The 19,154-nt window shown below is 40.3% G+C and overlaps 1 protein-coding gene across 4 annotated transcripts in view; it reads right to left on the bottom strand.

The window, feature by feature from the left end:
- Positions 1-1,839: 1,839 nt before the first annotated feature.
- RAB30 (RAB30, member RAS oncogene family) overlaps positions 1,840-19,154 on the bottom strand; it is a 99,451-nt gene continuing 82,136 nt past the window's right edge. For all 4 annotated transcript variants that reach the window (XM_061406142.1, XM_061406141.1, XM_061406140.1 and 1 more), the window contains 2 exons: positions 14,268-14,451; positions 1,840-9,314 (listed from right to left, as the gene is read on the bottom strand). In XM_061406142.1, the coding sequence (XP_061262126.1) occupies positions 9,064-9,314; positions 14,268-14,451 (435 nt within the window). In that variant the 3' untranslated portion in view covers positions 1,840-9,063. The remainder of the gene's footprint in view (positions 9,315-14,267; positions 14,452-19,154) is intronic.

Here is a 19,154-nt window from a genome sequence, read left to right as displayed (position 1 = left end):
GGTTTGCTTTTTCATTGTTTGATGGCATATGATTGTCCAAATGTGGGCAACAAGAAATGTTTATTTATTTACAAGTACATGGGAAAGCAGTTTCCATTCATCTTTTTTAAAAAATCTGTTACAAATAAAAAGTTATTAATACATTCATCCTTTTCACACAAAATACATTCTTTTTACTCTCAGTATGAATTATTTCTTAATAATAAAAACCAAAGCTACAATGGACAGTCAAGTGGTTTGGCAATTTGACGATGTTTTTTTCAAGAAGGAAAATCCACACTTTGAAAGACAGTCAATATTCATAAAGGAATTGTATATTAAAAGTGCTCTTTCATTGAATCCTTGAAGATTGAGTGCTGCTCTCCAGTATGATTTGTAGCCGTCCTTTCCCACAAAATTCTCCATGTGATGAAAACCCAATTTGCACAAGACTGAAGCAGTCTTCATGACATTGGCTACCATCTAAATGATGGCCTCATAGAAAAATTCTTATAGACACAGTAGTGTGTCAGCCATTATTCAAGAGTCTCCTAATTGACCAACTGATCTAAGATTATAAGTTGCATTCTCTAAGGATTTTAAGAAGCTCTGCTTACATGAACACAAGTGACTTGATTTGCTAGACTACTTGCTTAAATTTTAAGAGACATGAAAACATATCCCCACACAGAAAACTTGTACACAAATATATATATATATACATACATATATATAGCAGCATTATTTATAATAGCCAAAAAGTGAAAACAACCCAAATGTCCATCAACTGCTGGACAAGTAAAATGTGGTATGTGTATACACACAATGGAATATTATTTAGCCATAAAAAATGTATTAATTCATGCTACAACATGACACTTGGTACAACATGAAACTTAAAAACATTATGCTAAGTTAAAGAAGCCAGACACAAAAGAGCACATATTGTATGATTCTATTTATATGGAATGCCCAGGATAGGCAAATCTGTAGCAACAAAATAGATTAGTGGTTGTGAGAGGTTGATGGGAATCAGGAAGAGTGATTGCTAATGGGTACAGAATTTCTTTGGGAGATAATGAAAATGTCCTGGAGTCAAAGAATGGTGATGGTTGCACAACTTTGTGAAAACACCAAAAAACATTGAATTGTACACTTTACAGGGGTAAATTACATGATGTTCGAATTATGTCTGCATTTTGAAAAGAGAAATGCAACTTCATTTTAAAATATCTTGTCAGATTCCTGCTCCCTCTACCACTCTTTAATGTGGATTAAAGTGTTCAGACAATCACCTTTCTACAAAATGTTTTCAGATAATTGCACTCACATCATCATCGGCTTATATTTCTAACAGGCATTTTATTAAAAAGGAATACATGAACACAGAAGACATGATACAGCATACCGTTAATATCTGCATATTAACATTTAAAATCAAGTATTTTGCTTGTGTTGAAGCTAATAGTTAGATTTTATATATTGATGTATGTAGATATTATTGAGAGCCTATGCTTAAAACCAATAAAGAGCTGAGTCCATAAGATTCCATGATGAACAAGTCTGTTTATGTTTGTTGGTTAAACTATGTTTATGTTAAAGATCCATTTCGATGGAAAGAGATATGTAAAGGGAAACTAGGGATTTTCTGTCTTCATAAAACAGCTTATCTAAATAGTTTAACTAGCTGCTGAGAAGACCTCCAGAATTATATATTTTGTATTTTATTTCATCCCTATACTAAAAGTCATGCATTAAAATGTATGCAACAATATATATGGGGCATACTTTTTCCCTTTAGGTTATGAAAAAAAATCTCTTCTTAACCCTTTATTATCTGAAAGTTTGATCAAAAGTGGGTTTTTTTTTTTTTTGCTGAAAACAGCAATTTTATTCACACACTTTATGTAAGTGTATTTAAGTAGCTCCCTTCAGATCATCAAAGAGGCCCGAATCATCTGGTATGTCTAGAGGCCACTTCAGTGAGCAGAAATTAGAAGCCAGCATTCCAGTCATTTGAAATTTTCTACAACAGGAACACAAAAGCCCCAAAATGCCTTAAAGGAATAAAAGGATTCACACACAATTTTTTTTTTTAATAAATCAATTGACATTCAAGTAGCCTACAAGAAATTTCCACTACCATTCGGCAATTGTATAGAACAAGAGAATATTTATTCTTAATGATTACTTTCCAGAAAGCAGTATGTTTAGCAGCTGTTTTTCAGAGGGCTTCTCAAGTTTTGCTATTGTTATTTAATCCAGGCATAACTGTGTAACTTTAAACAAAAGCTCTGCACCATTCAACCAACTAGTGACAAATTATTCTAGCAGACCAGATTCTTACCTTTTGCTATTCTGTGCAAGAATTTTTGCTTTATTAGGCATTTGGTATTCTGATTTTTATTTCAGAATGTAGAAAAGGCAAGAAACCCTGCTAATATTAGGTGTTGGTAATTATGTCCATCAAATTATGTCATATATGAAATTACATTCTAAAAGTAGTTGACAAAGCTGGGATTTGTGACTCCACTTTTACCAAGAGGAGAAAACAAGAGCCACACAACCAGAGTAAGTCTTCAGAAGCACACTTGGTTATCAATAATATGTTAACTAAAGAAGAAAATACTAACTGAAGAGTTACAACAGTGTGTGTGATCTAAATCTGATCACTATCGATAAGAATCCTGACAGTCCCCAAGGGGATAATAATTATCACCTTAATGAACTTTTTCTGTCAGCTTTTTTAAAATGAGGCAAAAGGGTAATAATAAATGGCAAACATGGCCCTTTAAAAAGAAGACAGGATCAACCAATTTTTCTTCTCATGGAGGATGGGATCAAGAAGAAAGAGGTTCAAATTGCACTGTGAGGTATTTCAGTAATAAGGTTAAGTTTCCTGATAATGAGTTTACAACCCTGGAATTGCCCATTGGAAGAGAAAGAATACCTTTCTTGAAGTAGGTAAAGAAGTGGAGTCTCTTGGGTAACAGTTATGCACTAAGGCAGAAAAGTGGATTAAATACATGACTTTCTTTTAAGGCTCTTTCAGAAACAGAGTTTTCGTTTTTGTTTTTCTGAAGTCAGGAGGGTTCCTTGTTTTGTTCAAAGGATCTAGACTTGTATCAAACCATCCAAAGTCTGCTCTTCATCAAGGAGAAAAGAACAAATATTTGGGTGCTTACTGTTTACCAAGTTCAGTACTTTCAATTTATCTAATCTTCACAATAATCCTGACAGGTATATTACTATTAGTCTATCTGGTAGATGAGGAAATGGATGCTCAAGAGATTGTGCTTTGCATAATGTTACAGCTAATTCAAGGGAATTCTAGGACTCCTCACCTCTACCCTAGTGTTCCATCTTCTAATCACCTCCCTACATCACTCCCTGATGTGTCAAAGTCACAACCCACCAAGGATTCCATCAGGAACTAGAACACACCTCTAAAAATTTTGCTTTAACTCAGTGGAAAAGTAAAATTTTGACTCATGCACATCATGCAGTCAATTAAAGAGGAGGCTAGCTCTTGTGCTCTGATTTCTCATCCAAAGGAATCAAAGAAAGTCTCACCCAGACTCAATGTTTCTCACCATAGTGATGCAAGACCAATGACTTTTGTTTAAGACCAATAAAGAGCCATCTACCAGCGTTGCAAGGATGCAAGTTATTTTGCAGGTGGAATCATTAGAGTCATGGGCTTTAGTAGTAAATATTGCTTATAATTATCTCTGATTTTCAAATCAAAGATCTATCTACATGAAGCAACTTGGTCTCCATTCTTTTAAAACCATTTTCAGATCATGTTTTTTCAAAGGATCAAACAAACTAACGAAACGTCATTTGAGATTTTTCCTAGATCGATCTTGGGGACTGCTCTATGCCAGTGACCACCAGCCCATCTGTGATGGGAGCTGTAAAACTTTATGTTTGTATATTTATGGGATGTTTTACTGAGGATTCTGCTCTGCTAAAAAGGTTTATCCTGAAACCCTGAAGAGATAGCAACTATTCACTAAAACTGAGCATGGCCTATGTTTGGCAAGTGACAGATACATAATTTCCATGATTTCATGTGGGCTTCCCTAGGGGTTCAGATGGTAAAGAGTCCGTCTGCAATTTGAGAGACCTGGGTTTGATCCCTGGGTTGGGAAAATCCCCTAGAGAAGCGAACGGTTCATGCAACTTCTACTAAAACAATACATTTTTAATCTTTAACTCAAGACCCAGTTTGTGATTTCAACAAGACATCAATGAATGGACCAAAAAAAGCAATTCCAGCCTAAGGGTATAATAGCCAGTCTCAACCTAATGACATGTAAGCAAACTCCTTCCTGGAGAGGGGCATGCACTTTGGGCAGAAGAGAAAAACCTTTAAAAAATTATTAGCTGTGGGTCAACAGATATTTAATTGAACATGTTATGAGGTGCAAAGTGCTATAAATAGAATTTTAATAGGTCTCTTGTCCACCCCAAGAAGTGCTGTGATCCTCTCCACACCATCTTTGCCACGTTCTCATTGAGCCTTTGCTTGACAGAGGCCGCCCCTTCCATGGGGAACCAACTTGTTCTTTCTAATGTGAAGTTCAAATCCATGGCCCTGTGACCTCTATTCAGTGGGTCTTATTCCACCCCTTCACACCAGAGTCTTATTCTAATATACCTACTGTATTCCTCTCTTTCCCAAGCTAAACATCCCCAAATCCTTCAAATATTGTTCAAACATTTTAAATCTAAAACTCCTTCACCACCTTTGCTTTGCCTCAATTTGGTTTCTTTTTTTTAATCACCAAAAACATTTTGTATTGGGCTATAGCTGATCTCAATTTGTTTTTAAACAATGGCTCCCCAAAATGACTGCAAAGTTCCCATGGGCCTAGGAAAGGAGATGAAGTGTTGTCTCCCCTGCTCTAACATTACTATAATTAATGAGCTATTGGAAGGGATGATAATTTCTCAGTTCAGTATGCTCTCTCCCCAGTCTGAAGAATCTAAGGAAAATCATTTTTCCCTCCAAACACAAATAGGCTCAGGTCACAGATATGAAACCCAGGAAGAAGAAGATAAAAAAAAAACACACAAAGCACATCTCTTTCTTAGCCCCAAATTAGTGTTTAACCATACTGCTTATGTAGAGTACATTTTGTCAGAAGGGTAACATGTTTTTTCCCTGTTTTTCATTTTCTAGTTAAGTCTCAAGAGTATTTGTTGCACTAAAACACATCTCAGGGCCATGGTTGAAGAGAATAAGTAACCAGTTGAAGTTGAAAAAAAAAACAACAAAAACTAAAAACTTCTAGAAAAAAACAAAGGGTAAACCCTAGAAGAGCTCTTTCAGAGGCTAACAGGGCAGTGATCCTTAAAGTACTTATGATTATGAAATACACAGGGTTTTGTAGGATTGAGAAACAGAAAATGTCTATCTTTAAAGCTGTTGGTTTGATACATGGAAAAAACTAGCTTTTTTTCTGACTATAATATGATCCCATTCATGTAGATTATTTAAAAAGGAAGAAGAAGTTTTCATTTTAGTCAGAGGACCAATTCAAAATCATTTGCAACTGGTATTTACTCAGAAAGATTCATTGACTGAACCTTGATAATGGATCTGGAAGAATTATGGTAAATGAGGCAAATCATTATCTAACACTGGAAGTCACCAGTGTCCTCCAAAGACATATTCATAAACAGAAGAGGAAAGAAGAATCCAGTCCTTGGTTAAATACTGCCTCTTCTCTCCAACAAGTCTAAATTGCTTAAATAGCCCTAATCCAAGTATCTTATTTTGGCCAATGGCTTTTGCCTCTCTTACCAAACTGTAACTCAGAAACTAACACATCGTCAATCCATTTCATTTTCACTTTTAGTTATTTTCTTGCCTCTTTACTCAGAGGTGCTAACATGAAACAAAAAAAAAAAAAGAAGAAGAAGAAGAAAAGGCCAAGGAAAGCTAATGGCCTACTCTAAGTAATCCACAGAAGGATAACTGGCTATATATAATCAAACTTAAATGTGACTATAATTCAATAGCTCTAACAAAACACATGGAGGACTAAAAAGCCTTGCATAGGTAAAGGACAAAGCATAAAATCCTTTGAGGATACAGCCTATACAAAGCCATAATATCATTAACATGAGTAAACTATATGATTTCACAGATTCTCCAGATCTGGCTCTATGACATGATTATGATGCACTGTAAACAGAAAAAAATTTGCCATATATGTAGTAACTTTATTTAAAGAAAAAAAAAAATCACACCAAAACAGAAGCGGACATGGACTCTGGTGGTCTTACGAATCAGATCAGGCCAAACTGAACTAGGAGAACACAATCCTCTTTTTCATCCATCATTAAATGAGAATTTGTTTTCATTTAAGAAGGCTCATCTTAGCAAATATGACCAAGGCAATAGCAACTAATAGACAAATCAACACGTTTGGGTCCTGGCCTGGGTTAAGATGACCATATTTAAATGGTGTCCTTTCTCAAGTTCTATTTGAGAAATTTCTGTTTAACCAGAAAAGCTCCTCTTGGCACTAAGTTGTTTATTCAACTAATATTTACTGAGCACCTACAATATTGTCAGGGCTTGTTCTCAAACTTAGATACATTAGGGAACAAGTGTCCATAGGCCTAATCTAGAATTCATACAGCTAAGAGAGAAAAAAAAGAAACAAAGCCCTACATTCTCATATGTCCCTGCTGATGTGGTGTAGACGGGTGACTGTTAAGTACAGAAAGGCTGCAAGGAATAAAGGAGGAAAGCGGCCAAGAGCAGAGCCTTCTAATCCCCTTAAAATTCAGCCAAGAGTATATAAAGGAGACTGTTTCCTAAGAAATAATCTCAGAACGCAAGAGTGGCCCTACAGCCTGCTATTTTACAACTATTGTGTCCAATCTAACAGTATTCTAGCCTCTATTTCATAAAGCAACTTTATTTTCAACATACTTGCTGCTATGAAACAAAGTTGGGTCATGATGTACTGGGGACTTTGGATTTTGCTCTAAATGAGACCTAAACTTAAGGGCATTTCCTCACCATGTAAAAAGAGCTCTTCTGCTCACCTTGATCAACTTTTCTGAATACCTTTTATTTGCTGGCTTGATGAGGAAGATGGGGAGGGAAAGGCAACCACAATAAGTTATTTTGGTTGGTGTTTATGAAAATTATTTTCTTTCCTATAGAGATAGATTCTGAAATAAAAGCAACTCAAACTTCTGGGATCCCTTTTTCTTACCCACAGTATCAGGACAACCATGGTGAAGCCAACCATAGCATCAGTCCCTTAAACAATATGTACAGTTCCCATGTGCAAGTGACAGGTCACTCTGAAACCTGCCCTAGAAATGCTAGAAAGGCTTCACCAATATTGTGTCTGTACATGACTCATTGCTTTAAAATTCAATAGCTTTCACACATCAGCGTATCAGGACCAAGACTGCCACCATCTACAACAGTGGAATTACCTATCATATCCTAATCCCATGACTCATCCCTCAGTTATGCTAAGCAGCAAGCTACTGAAACATGTGACAGCATCAGCAGCAAACAGCTTTAATCATTGTCCCAATTTGCATTTATATCCGTGAACAAATTGGAAGCATGGCACTGAAGAAACAGCAACACACATTCAGCATCACGGCTTCCATTTGAGTTCTGTTTTTTAAATTGGCTAAGTAAAGGCATACACACCTCCATCTGAATTGGAGATTTGCAGGAACATATGCATACAAGGAAGGGTGGGGAGGAGAGGGATAAGGTAAAAAGGGGAAAATCGGGAAAGAAAGCGAGGAAAAGAAAAAGATATCGGAAAGAATGACTGGTCATGAGTCTGAGAGTAACATTACTACAAGGAGATGACAAATGACTACTCCATCTGCTTCCACAAGCAGATTTTTTTTCTAAGGTTATCACTGCAGATACAAAAATGGTTCGTGAGACTTTTCATCCACTGCAACTCTCACTTACCATACTAAAAACATCTACAAAATCCTAAGCGTTGGTCTGTCCAAGATGGATAGTACCAGGAAGCAAAAGACGAGACTTGCTATCAAGGACTGTGCTCTGCTTGGAACTCCGCACTGCAGTCCATTAATCCACAGTATTTTGGTCAGATCAGGTCTGGTTTTTCATACTACTCATAATGTCTTAGAGCTAATCTCTTATATGGGGGTGTCAACCATTCTATTTTTTTTTTTTTCATTTTTCAAACTTTTTCATTTACTTGAGAGGCAGGAAAGATGGGAGAATGGAAGAAGAAAATGGTAGAGACTTAGAGGGGAAGAGGAAAGGAAAAGTATTCTCTTTTCCAATAAATCTATCCTAGGACAGGTCGTAATGAAACTTCGAGAAAGAGAGCTGATTCATGGACTTCCCTTAATTTTTGTTTTATTTCTATGTAAGGTATGTAAGGACATCGATGTACTAAAATGTTTGGTCTGTGAAAGAGCAGAATCATTAGCACCAGAAGGAGTTGTGGAGCTTGTTGTGTACAGTATTAAAACAATGATTGTTACTGTTGTCATGGGTAAAGGTTTCATCTCACTATTACATCCCAAAGTTCTTGAAAGTGCCCGTGGAAAAAAGAGAAATAACACTTGTCAAAATCTCCATGGAGTCATCCACACGCACCACAGAGACAGGACTTGGCCTTCCTGGTTTTGGTTTCTCTGGTAGACAAGAAAACCAGGGCCCCCAGAAGCCCTAAAGAGCAGCCCCCACATGCAGCCACTGACGTGCAGGAGGGGTCCCTACGGTACGTTTCCCCCTGGACCGTGTTCAGGAATGCGTTTTACTTGCTTGTTTAAAAAAACAAAAGCAACATGCTCTGCAGATCATGGAGCGCCTAGTGCAATTTTCTCCTTGACCCGACTCCAGACTGCAAAAGGGTGAAACCATTATATGTTCCGCGAATGCTGGCCTGCGGACGAGGCCCTGGCCCGCCGTGCTTTGTAAGCTCGGGAGCCCACAGGAGTCAGAAGGTCCCAGAGCGGGAGCCACAGTCATCGCCAGGTCTCCCCAGCAACTGGTGGCCCATCAGGGCAGCTGCGGATTCCTCTCGCCTCGCCTTGCCTCAGCCTTTAGTTGAAATTACAACAAGTCAAATAGCTGATACTTTTCCCTTCTCCAGGTAAGGGTGAGGATACATTGTTCACCAGGGTGTTCTGCCTGGCTTCACTGATGAGGCGGCAAGCCAAGTCAAGGAAGAGTTTCTCCACGTTATCGGATTCCTTGGCTGAGGTCTCCAGATAATACATGTCCTGAGCTTCTGAGAATTCTTCGGCTCTCTGCTGGGAGACCTCTCTCCTTTCAGCCAGATCAATCTTGTTGCCTAAAACAGCAGTAAAATCAGAGAGAGAGAGGGTCGTCATTTGACTTTTTTGCAGATTCGGAAACATCCAATTCAGCTCCGTATCTGAAGTCAAACCAGACAGAAGGAAAGTAAAGTGAAACAAATGGGACTATGATTCCTGGGTTGTTTATTTTAAAACATCAGTTCCATTTGTAATGGCAAAGAACTGGAACCAACCCAAAAGCCTACCAGCTGGGTACTGGCTGCATAAAGTGTTATAACCATAGCTATCTGGAGTTATGTGCCACAGGAAAAAGCAATAAGGAAGGACTTCCCTGGCGGTCCGGTGGTTAAGAATCTGCCTGCCAACACAGGGGACATGAGTTTGGTCCCTGGTCCGGAAGATCCCACAGCTGTGGGGCATCTAAGCTCATGTACCACAACTACTGAGCCCTCATATCACACTTAACGGAGCCCACACACCTTAGAGACCGTGCTCCACAAGAGAAGCCCGCACACGGCAAACTAGAGAAAGCCTGCGCTCAGCAACGAAGACCCAGTGCAGCCAATTACGAAGAAATGAATAAAAGTAAACAATATTACTTTAAAAAAGCAATGAGGACTATCTCTACAGGCTATCATGGAATGAGACATTAGGACTGGTCGTTAAGCAAATAAAGCAAAGCAGGAAAAAAGTATATATAAGACCCAGCTCTCGATCTAAGCAAAGGGACTGAAAAAATACATACATACAGTGTCTTATTTTATTAATGAGAGACTGAAACAAAATTTTAATTTTAAAGATAATTATTACCTGTGAAAGGAACAAGGGTGAGGGGTGAAAATCAGACCTCTCTAAATATACTTTGTGTCATAGATTTGACTTCAGAACCTTATCAATGTTTTATATGACTATACAATATGAAATTGAATTTAAAAAGCAATTCCTAACATTGAAAACAAAATTAAACAAATGAAGCTGGTTATCACGGAGTGGCAGGACCACACAAAAAGGGAAGTTGAAGGGAATGTAACCAGTAATGGAACTACGCATGCCCAGTGGCGTAGAAGGACAAACAGAACTGAAGGAAAAAATCTTAGAGTGCTGCAGAAATCATCTTGTTAGTGGTCATGTCAGCAGCATTACTCTGTGGTTGCTGTACATGTTTTAGGGGATAAAGCGAATAAGTAATTATGCTGGTGACACCGAGTCAGGGATTTGGGACATGGGAGAACGGAAACACGGGTATAAGCTTAATGAGGTAAAGGAAAACTCCTGTAGTCCTGAATTACAAATGGAAGTATCGGTGTGAATAATTCATGGTGTTATTTTATCTTTAAAAACTGTTCTACTTCTGTTTTGGAAATCTGACAAAGGTTTCATCCACTGTGGTGGTTGGCAACATTGCTCACGGTAAAAGTGACCCTTGATTGATAAATTCCATCTGGCCTGGGAATTCTATGTATGAATTATAAATACCTAATGGAAAGCCTTAACTTTGGGCTTCCCTAAGTGTGGCAATTCTTCATTTGGAAAGACCCTGAAAGTTAGGGCTGTCGGGCTACTACAAGAGGGATTGGCTCCTATGGGGGCACTGAGGCTGCAGCCAGAGCGGACCCTGCACTTGCCTGAGTGAGCCTTGTTGCCTCACGCCTGAACTGTCCCGGGAGGTCCTGGGCAGCTCTGTGGACTCACTATATGAGGGCTGCTTCCACTGAAGAGGAACGCTTGGTACTGACCTGCTATTAAGCTGTGTTTGCTGTCCTGGATCCGCCTAAATGTCTGTGATGCCATGTGGCCGATGGTAGTCTTGTGGGTCAAAGTGTTCAGCAGAGCCTAATGAGACAATCCCCTGTAGAAGCTACAGAATCCACCACACAGACACACGTACACTAGCTCTGTCCACTGGAAAGCCTAAAAGCCATCACACCCCGGCCCCAACTCTGCAGTAAAGATGATTCCTATCACCTTGGCTTAGCTTCTAAATACAACTTCCCATTGAAAATCAATAGAATTTCTTAAAGAAATGCCCAATTCCAGGTCAGGGGTAGGAAATGCGTTAGCTGCACCTGGAACATGTCATCCCAGAAAGCAAGAAAATCATCAAGGATTCCCAGGTCATGTCAAAAGGACTCAAGAGTGAAGAGGCTCCTGCTGTCAAAGTTGGAACAATACAGAAGCATCAATAATAATAACTGCAAAGGACTAGAATACATCAAATATATTTAAATCTATAACAATATTCAAAACAAAAACAAACTTTAATAGTTACTTTTGGAAGACTTGGGAACCAACTCATTATTTTGAAAAGTAATAAATGAAAAAGAGTGCTTTCCTGGTGATCCGGTGGTTAAGAGTCCACCTTGCAACGCAGGGGACACCGGTTCGATCCCTGGTCTGGGAAGATCCCAACGTGCCACGGGGCAACTAAGCCCTTGCATCACAGCTACTGAAGCCCACGCACCTAGAGCTGGTGTTCCGAAACAAGAGAAGCCACCACGAGGAGAAGCCCGTACCACAGTGAAGAGTAGTCCCTGATCTCTGCAACTAGAGAAAGCCTGCACGCGACAGTGAAGACCCAGAACGGCCCAAACTAACTAACTAACACAATAAAAAGACTTTTTACAAAACTTCTGTGACTAAGCTTAAAAAATAGAAACAAAGAATCAAGCATTTTTTCTCGACTGCCCTGAGAACAGCACCTCAGAATACCGACTACACAATATATTTGCTACAACAAAAAACAAAAACCGTGAATCTGAGCAGGCTCTAGATTCCCCTGCAAATCTGCCAGAGATTTAAGTGACAGAAGAATGCATCAAATGACACCGCCAGGCTGAAAGAGTAAAATGCAGACTTGAAAACGCCACCGCACAAACAAATGCTTTAACAAGCAAATCCCCAGGAAGCAAATATGGAAGGATAACCTCCAGCTAAAAGGAGAATTAAAAGACATATCTTTTATAGAGATGCACACTGACATAATACAAACTGAATTAATACAACATCTTGGATTGGCTTCAAAATAACCTGAAGGGGAAGGCAGACAGAAGAGGTGGGGAACAGATAAAACAAGACTGGCTGTGAGCTGTTCACTGTCAACTCTGAGAGACGTGCAGATGGGTGTTCATTATACGGTTTGCTCTATTTTGCTTATGTTTAAAACTTCCCATAATAAAAAGATTTTTTAAAAAAAGCCAGTGCCTCTTTCATATCGAGCTGACTAATTATGTTCCCTCATCTGTGCATTTAACTTCCTTAAACAGAATCCCAAGTAGTAATGCTTTGACTCAAGTTCTCAGGGCTTTCTGTCCAGAGCAGAGGGCTTTCAAGCTCTTCCCAGCAAAGATTCTCCAATGTGCAGGTGGGTTTTCAGATCTGAGCAGGGGTCACTGGTACTCATAGAGAGGCAAATACTTAACCCAGCAGCCTGAAGGAAAAGTCCAGCAATTTGTTACAAGGCAGCACATCACAGCTGGATAAACACAGCCTCTGCAGTCGATCTAACGTGCTCTGTGACCTTGAACAAAGAACTTGACTTCTCTGAGCCTTGCTTTCCTCATCTGTAAATTTGAGATCGTGACACACAATGTCCTTAATATGATTCCTCGCACACACACACCAGCTATAATGCTTTATTCTAATGTGTTTGTTTAACTTACTGTTAACCATGATTTTTAACTTAATGTTTCTGAGAATCTCTATCAGATTTCCAAAATTTGGGTCTTTGTAGAACATACAACAATGTTACTTCTTAGGAAGAAAAAAATTTTCTTCTGGCCACATCACAGGATGTGCAGGATCTTAGTTTCCCGACAAGACATAAACAAGAGATCAAACCTGTGCCCCCTGCCGTGGAAGCGCGTGGTGTCCCAACTAGACCACCATGGAATTTCCAGGAAAGACACTTTTTAACAACCATATATTATTAACATTTTTCCATTGCCAGTAGAGGATTTTTAATAATCTGGTCCATTTCACTGCAATTCCATTCATAACGGGTGCATTTATTACCACAAAAAAACCATGGGTTGTTTTCTGTTTTCCCCTCATACTAAATAGAGGTTCTACCCTCCTATAAGATTAAATAAACTGCAGAATTTCCCTTAAGGGATTCTTTGTGAAAATTAGAATTTCTCAGATCAGTATAAACATAAGAAGGGGAAAAAAGTTAACCAAGATCCATTTTTTAAGCAAAACACAATTCCTTCAATAATGAATTCCTTATCAACTTAGATATATCTTCTAGATCAGCAGTTTCCATGGCCTAGATTTTTTTTTTAAATGCTTAGTAGTAGTACTGTTAGTTGCTCAGTCATGCCTGACTTTTTCCAACTCCACGGACTGTACCCTGCCAGGCTCCTTTGTCCATGGGATTCTCCAGGCAAGAGTACTGGAGTGGGTTGCCATGCCCTTCTCCAGAGGATCTTCCCAACCCAGAAATCAAACCTGGGTCTCCTGCATTGCAGGCAGATTCCTTACCATATGAGCTGCAGGGAAGTTCCTTTTTTAATGCTTAGCAGCCCATATAACTTTCATGGCAATCCACCTTCTTCTAGAGACTATGCTGATAGGAAAATCAATCAGCAGTGTTCTCTACTTTTCTAAATCATCACCGTGGGTTAGACTCTATTTCATTTTCTCTTCAACTGCAATCAGAAGAACTGAACGCTGACTGTATGAATTACAGAGCTGTAGACCACTGGTCCCCAACCTTTTTGGCATCAGGGACCAGTTTTGTGGAAGACAATTTTCCCATGGGCGGAGTAGGGGCATGGTTTCAGGACGATTCAAGCTCATCACGTTCATTGCGCACTTTAGTTCTCCTCTAATGCTGCTGCAGATCTCACATGAGACACTGGTCCACGGCCCAGAGGTTGGGGACCCCTGGTGAAGACTATTCTTGCAAGGTGCCAAGGCACAAGCCTTATGTGATTATAAATTCTCTGATGCTCACAAATCAATTTCCCTCCTCATCAGTCCTTACTTACCCACTAGCACAGTGATGACCTTGTTGCTAGCATATTGTTCTATCTCCCGCAGCCACTCAGGAAGGCAACGGAAGGATTCCTCACAGGTTATGTCATAGGTAAGGATCAAGGCATTGGCGCTTCGGTAATAACTCTGGGTGATGGACCGAAATCTCTCTTGACCTGCTGTGTCCCAGATCTGAAGCTGTAAAGGCATAAAAGAAGGACCAAGTTGGTGAAGCAAAGAAGAAAGAAAGCCTTGCCTTCACGTTGTTGTTTGGTCACTCAGTCATGTCCGACTCTTTGTGACCACATGGACTGCAGCAAGCCAGGCTCCCCTGTCCTTCAGTGTCTCCTGGAGTTTGCTCAAACTCATGTCCATTGAGTCACTGATGCCATCTAACCATCTCATCATCTGCCACCACCTCTCCCTCATCAGGGTCTTTGCCAATGAATCAGCTCTTCGTATCAGGTGGCCAAAGTATTGGAGCTTCAGCTTCAGCATCAGTCCTTCCAATGAACCCCCTTCATGAATCACAGCCTTGTCATGGTGAAGGAGTTTATGTAGCCCAATGAAGCTATAAGTCATGCTGTGCAGGGCCACCCAAGATGGACGGGTCATAATAAGGAGTTCTGACAAAACGTGGTTCACTGAAGAAGGAAATGGCAACCCACTCCAGTACACTTCCAGTGTGTAGAAGTAGAAACACCTTCACCCAAATAAGTTCATGGCTGTTTTTTGCTGTAAGAGAAAGGCACCTCTAATTTTTTAAAAATTTCTTCTGGTGAAAGAGAAGGACTTGCTTTGCTTTTTCTTTGCTAAATTTTTTGTTTCCCCTTTATTCTTTTTTTAAAAGGCATTCAGATTGTTTTCATACAATTTCATTTAAAAGGTGAAATTAGGGTATTTACAATCTACTTAACTTTTATTATAAGCCTGTTTCCCCTAAGAACTGCTATTTTTTTTAATTTATTTATTTTTAATTGAAGGATAATTACAATACTGTGTTGGTTTCTGCCATATAAGAACTGCTATTTTTATCCATAGATTCTTCATTGCTCATATTTTTAATTTTCCCTTTTGTTTATTTTCTACATCAGAAAGTATATTCCTAGGTCTTATTAAAGATATACACTCTTAGAACATATTTCAAATGCTCTCCTTTTTGTTCAGAAAATTCCCTCTATTCTTTATTAAAAACAAACAAACAAACTAGACAACCAAATTTCAAGCATTTATGTGCCAAGCTCTATTCTAAGTACTCTACACATAATAACTCATTTACTCCTCACAAGAACTCTATGAGGTAGGTAAATACTATTCCTGTATCATTTCTCATGTGAGGAAACTGAGGCACAGAGAGATTAATTAACTTGCCCAGTGTCTCACAGCCAATATGTCCTAAAGCTGATTCAACCATGCATTGTGGTCCGAGTCCTTGCTCTTTTTTTTTGAATTGGCCATGCCAAGTGGCCTGTGGGATCCTAGTTCCCTGACCAGGAACTAAACTCACACCTTCTGCTCTGGAAGCATACTCTCAACCCCTGGACCACCAGGAAGTCCCAGAGTCTCTGCCCTTCATCACAATGCCCTAGTACCAAAGTCGGGATCCAGGGCAAGGTATCACTCTGTGACTGTTGGCATTTCAGCCAACAACTGGAGAGGGGGAAAAAAAATCCATTCACATGAATATATTAAGGTATGATCTTTGTTCATGAAAACAGGAGCAATGCCATGGCAGACAAGGAAAATAATTTCCCTCCACCACCTGTAAGCCCTCTGACCTTTGGCAAGTCACTTAATCTCCTTTGGCTTTGGCGGCTTCTTTATTAAAAGAGGTTAATAACATGCAAACCTGCTGAAGTCATTTACTAGTTTGAAGACCTCATAACTGATGGTTCTAAAAACAAAGAAGGCAAAACACCTCTCACTTCAACCTGAATTTCCCTGCACAGAGCAGACTTCTGCGAGAGAAACTGTTCCCCAGAGAGACTGCTGAGGGCGGAACAAAGCCGAGGCCTTGAGAAATCACACTGACAGTAATCTTCCCTTCTCACTGCATCGATTTCATGTGTCACAAGGTGCATCCACCCCGTTAACAGGACATCATTTCCTCAGGGAAGACTTCTGGAACCTTCAGATTAGGCCAGGTTCCCCAGCTCCACCCCCAAATCATCTCAGCTCTAACCAAGCCTATAACTTCCTATCACAGCACCAAACACACTTTTTCTCTGGGGCTGCACTGGGCCTTGGTTGCTACTTGCAGGCTTCCTCGAGTTGCAATGAGCAGGGATTACTCTCTAGCTGCACCGCATGAGCTGCTCAGTGCGGTGGTTTCTCTCCCTGTGGCCTGTGAGCTCCAGAGTACAGGCTCAGTAGCTGGGCACACGGGCTTAGCTGGCCCCACAGCATGTGGGATCTTCCCAGACCAGGGGTCAAACTCGTGTCCCCTGCATTGGCAGGCAGGCAAGTCCCACCTGAAACACTTGAATCCCTTATGTATTTGTAATAACGTGTTCCATAACTATCTTTCTCACTAGATGGAAAGTTTCATGACGGGGGGAATTTGGGGTCCATTTTCCTCTCAGTTATCCCCTACAGTGTCTGGAAAATAGTAAATGTTCAAATAGTTATTCATGGTCTCATCTCATCCTTACAAATCCCAGTGAGGTAGGCGAGTTTACGCCTCCCTTTCATTAGCAGGTAACTCACAAGGCTGGGACTCAGACTCCAGACTCTGACCCCCCAAGAGAGGACTCACTCCATACACCGTGCTGCTCTGCTGCCAGAGGCTGATTTAGACATCCAACTGCATCCAGAGAGGATGAGGCAGTCGGTGTCACCCTCTGCTCAGATCAGCTTAGCTGAGAAGACTGAGAGTGACCAGTGGTCCCTGCCACCAAAGAGAGGCACACAGGCTCTCCTTTGATTTGAAGTCACAGCTGCCCTTTGATGATGTACATGAAAGCCTGTGTATGCTGAAGGCAGCCATAGAGATGTTACAGCTTTTGCCAGGACAAAAGCTACTTCTCTTCTCTGTCTCAAACCTAGGGACATGGTTCCCCTCTCCAGGCTGTGTCTTAGAACAAAAGACTATTATCTTAATGCCACAGTGAACCTTGAAAAACACTTGTGATTGGATTCAATACTACTGATCCTTAGACATCAGTATGTTCTCGTGACAGCCATATCTTGAGAACAGCTCTGAGAATTAAAACCACCAAAATATTTTCCAGAAAAGCGATTAGATGTCTTGGCGGAGATGCAGGCTGCTTTCCCAAAGGGAGCTTCCTCTTTCTAGCCTTATGGTCAATTTCTGAGGAGATCCATATTCCACTGTCTTTATTACTCAACTTGGTTTCACTGTTCTCTCTGCAATTTGCTTGCTCTTTTTCAGCATTTACAGATCATAAATAGATGCAGAGCACTGTGCTAAGCTGAGGGAAGATTCAAAGATAAATAAAACACAATCCCTGGTATCAGAATGCTCATAGTAAAGGAGGATGAATACACAGTTGACTAACTATGATAAGACAGGTGTGCATGCAAAGTCGCTCCAGTCATGTCTGCCTCTTTGCAGCCCTATGAACTGTAGCCCACCAGGCTCCTCTGTTCATGGAATTCTCCAGGCCAGAATACTGGAGTGGGTTGCCATGCCCTCCTCCAGGGAATCTTCCCAATCCAGGGACTGAACCCATGTCTCGTACATCTCCTGCACTGGCAGGCAGGTTCTTCACCACTAGCATCACTTGGGAAGCCCATGGTAAGATATGAGATGTTCTATTAAAGGGGGCCAGCAGGAGAGTGTCTCCTGGTATGGGTCTTCTGTCCATTGATATGTTCTCAGTAACCCTGCCTGGGGCTTTCTAACCACTCTCACTTCCAGCATGAGGCTGTGCTATCATCCACTCTCTTCTTTGCACTACCACTCACACCTCTACTGCCTCACTGCTACAAAAATGTACTACAGGGACTTCCCAAGTGGTCCAAAGGTTAAGATTCTGCACTTCCACTGCAGGGAGTGCAGGTTGGAACCCTGGTCAGGGAACTAAAATCCCACATGCCATGTGGCACAGCCAAAAAAAAAAGTATTGCAATCTACTGTGTCCCCTTGTAAGACTGAGTTCTCTGAGGGCGAAGGCTGTCTCTTATTTAACCACATACCCCAGGGCCCCACCTAAAACAGTCCGTGGTTCATGGTAGACACACTGAAGTGATGGCTAACTGAATGACCTGAGGATGGTGGAATCACAAAGGAAGGATGGACTCATCCTGCTTAAGTGATTAATAGGGAGTTAAAGAAGGTTTCACAGATGAAATGTTTGTGAAAGATGACAGGAAGTTACTAGGGAAGAAAGATGCTTTAGCATACCACAGCGCTTGGTACCAAGCGTTCACTCTGACACAGGATGGCTGGATGAACAAAAGGATGGACAGATGGTTGTAAAAGCAAACACGTGTGCATACTCTCAAGACTTTCCTATCTACACAATGCATACCTGATGAGAGAAAAATCCAGCAAATCTTCTATTTCTATTATAACGAATCTCCTAAGGTTAAAATGTCATAGACTGAGCTTAAAGTTTTACTTAATACACATTAATTTATGACAGGCTAAGAGAAATCAATGGATAAGAGAAAATTCTATATAGGTTTTAATTATATTTTCTACCCAAGGTCACCTTCATAATGCAGACCACTTTAAGAGAAGGGCCTCTTCTTTAACTTTGCCTCCACTGATTTGACTCTAAACCTCAATAGCTATGGGCTTCCCTGGTTGCTCAGACAGTAAAGAATCTGCCTGCAATGCAGGACACCTGGGTTCAATCCCAGAGTTGGGAAGATCTCCTAGAGAAAGGAATGGCAACTCACTCCAGTATTCTTGCCTGGATAATTCCAAGGACAGA

This window comes from Bos javanicus, chromosome 29, assembly GCF_032452875.1.
Source record: "Bos javanicus breed banteng chromosome 29, ARS-OSU_banteng_1.0, whole genome shotgun sequence".
Lineage (NCBI taxonomy): Eukaryota > Metazoa > Chordata > Mammalia > Artiodactyla > Bovidae > Bos > Bos javanicus.
The sequence above is the reverse complement of the archived record's forward strand: the minus strand, read 5'-3'. Positions and strand labels throughout refer to the sequence as shown.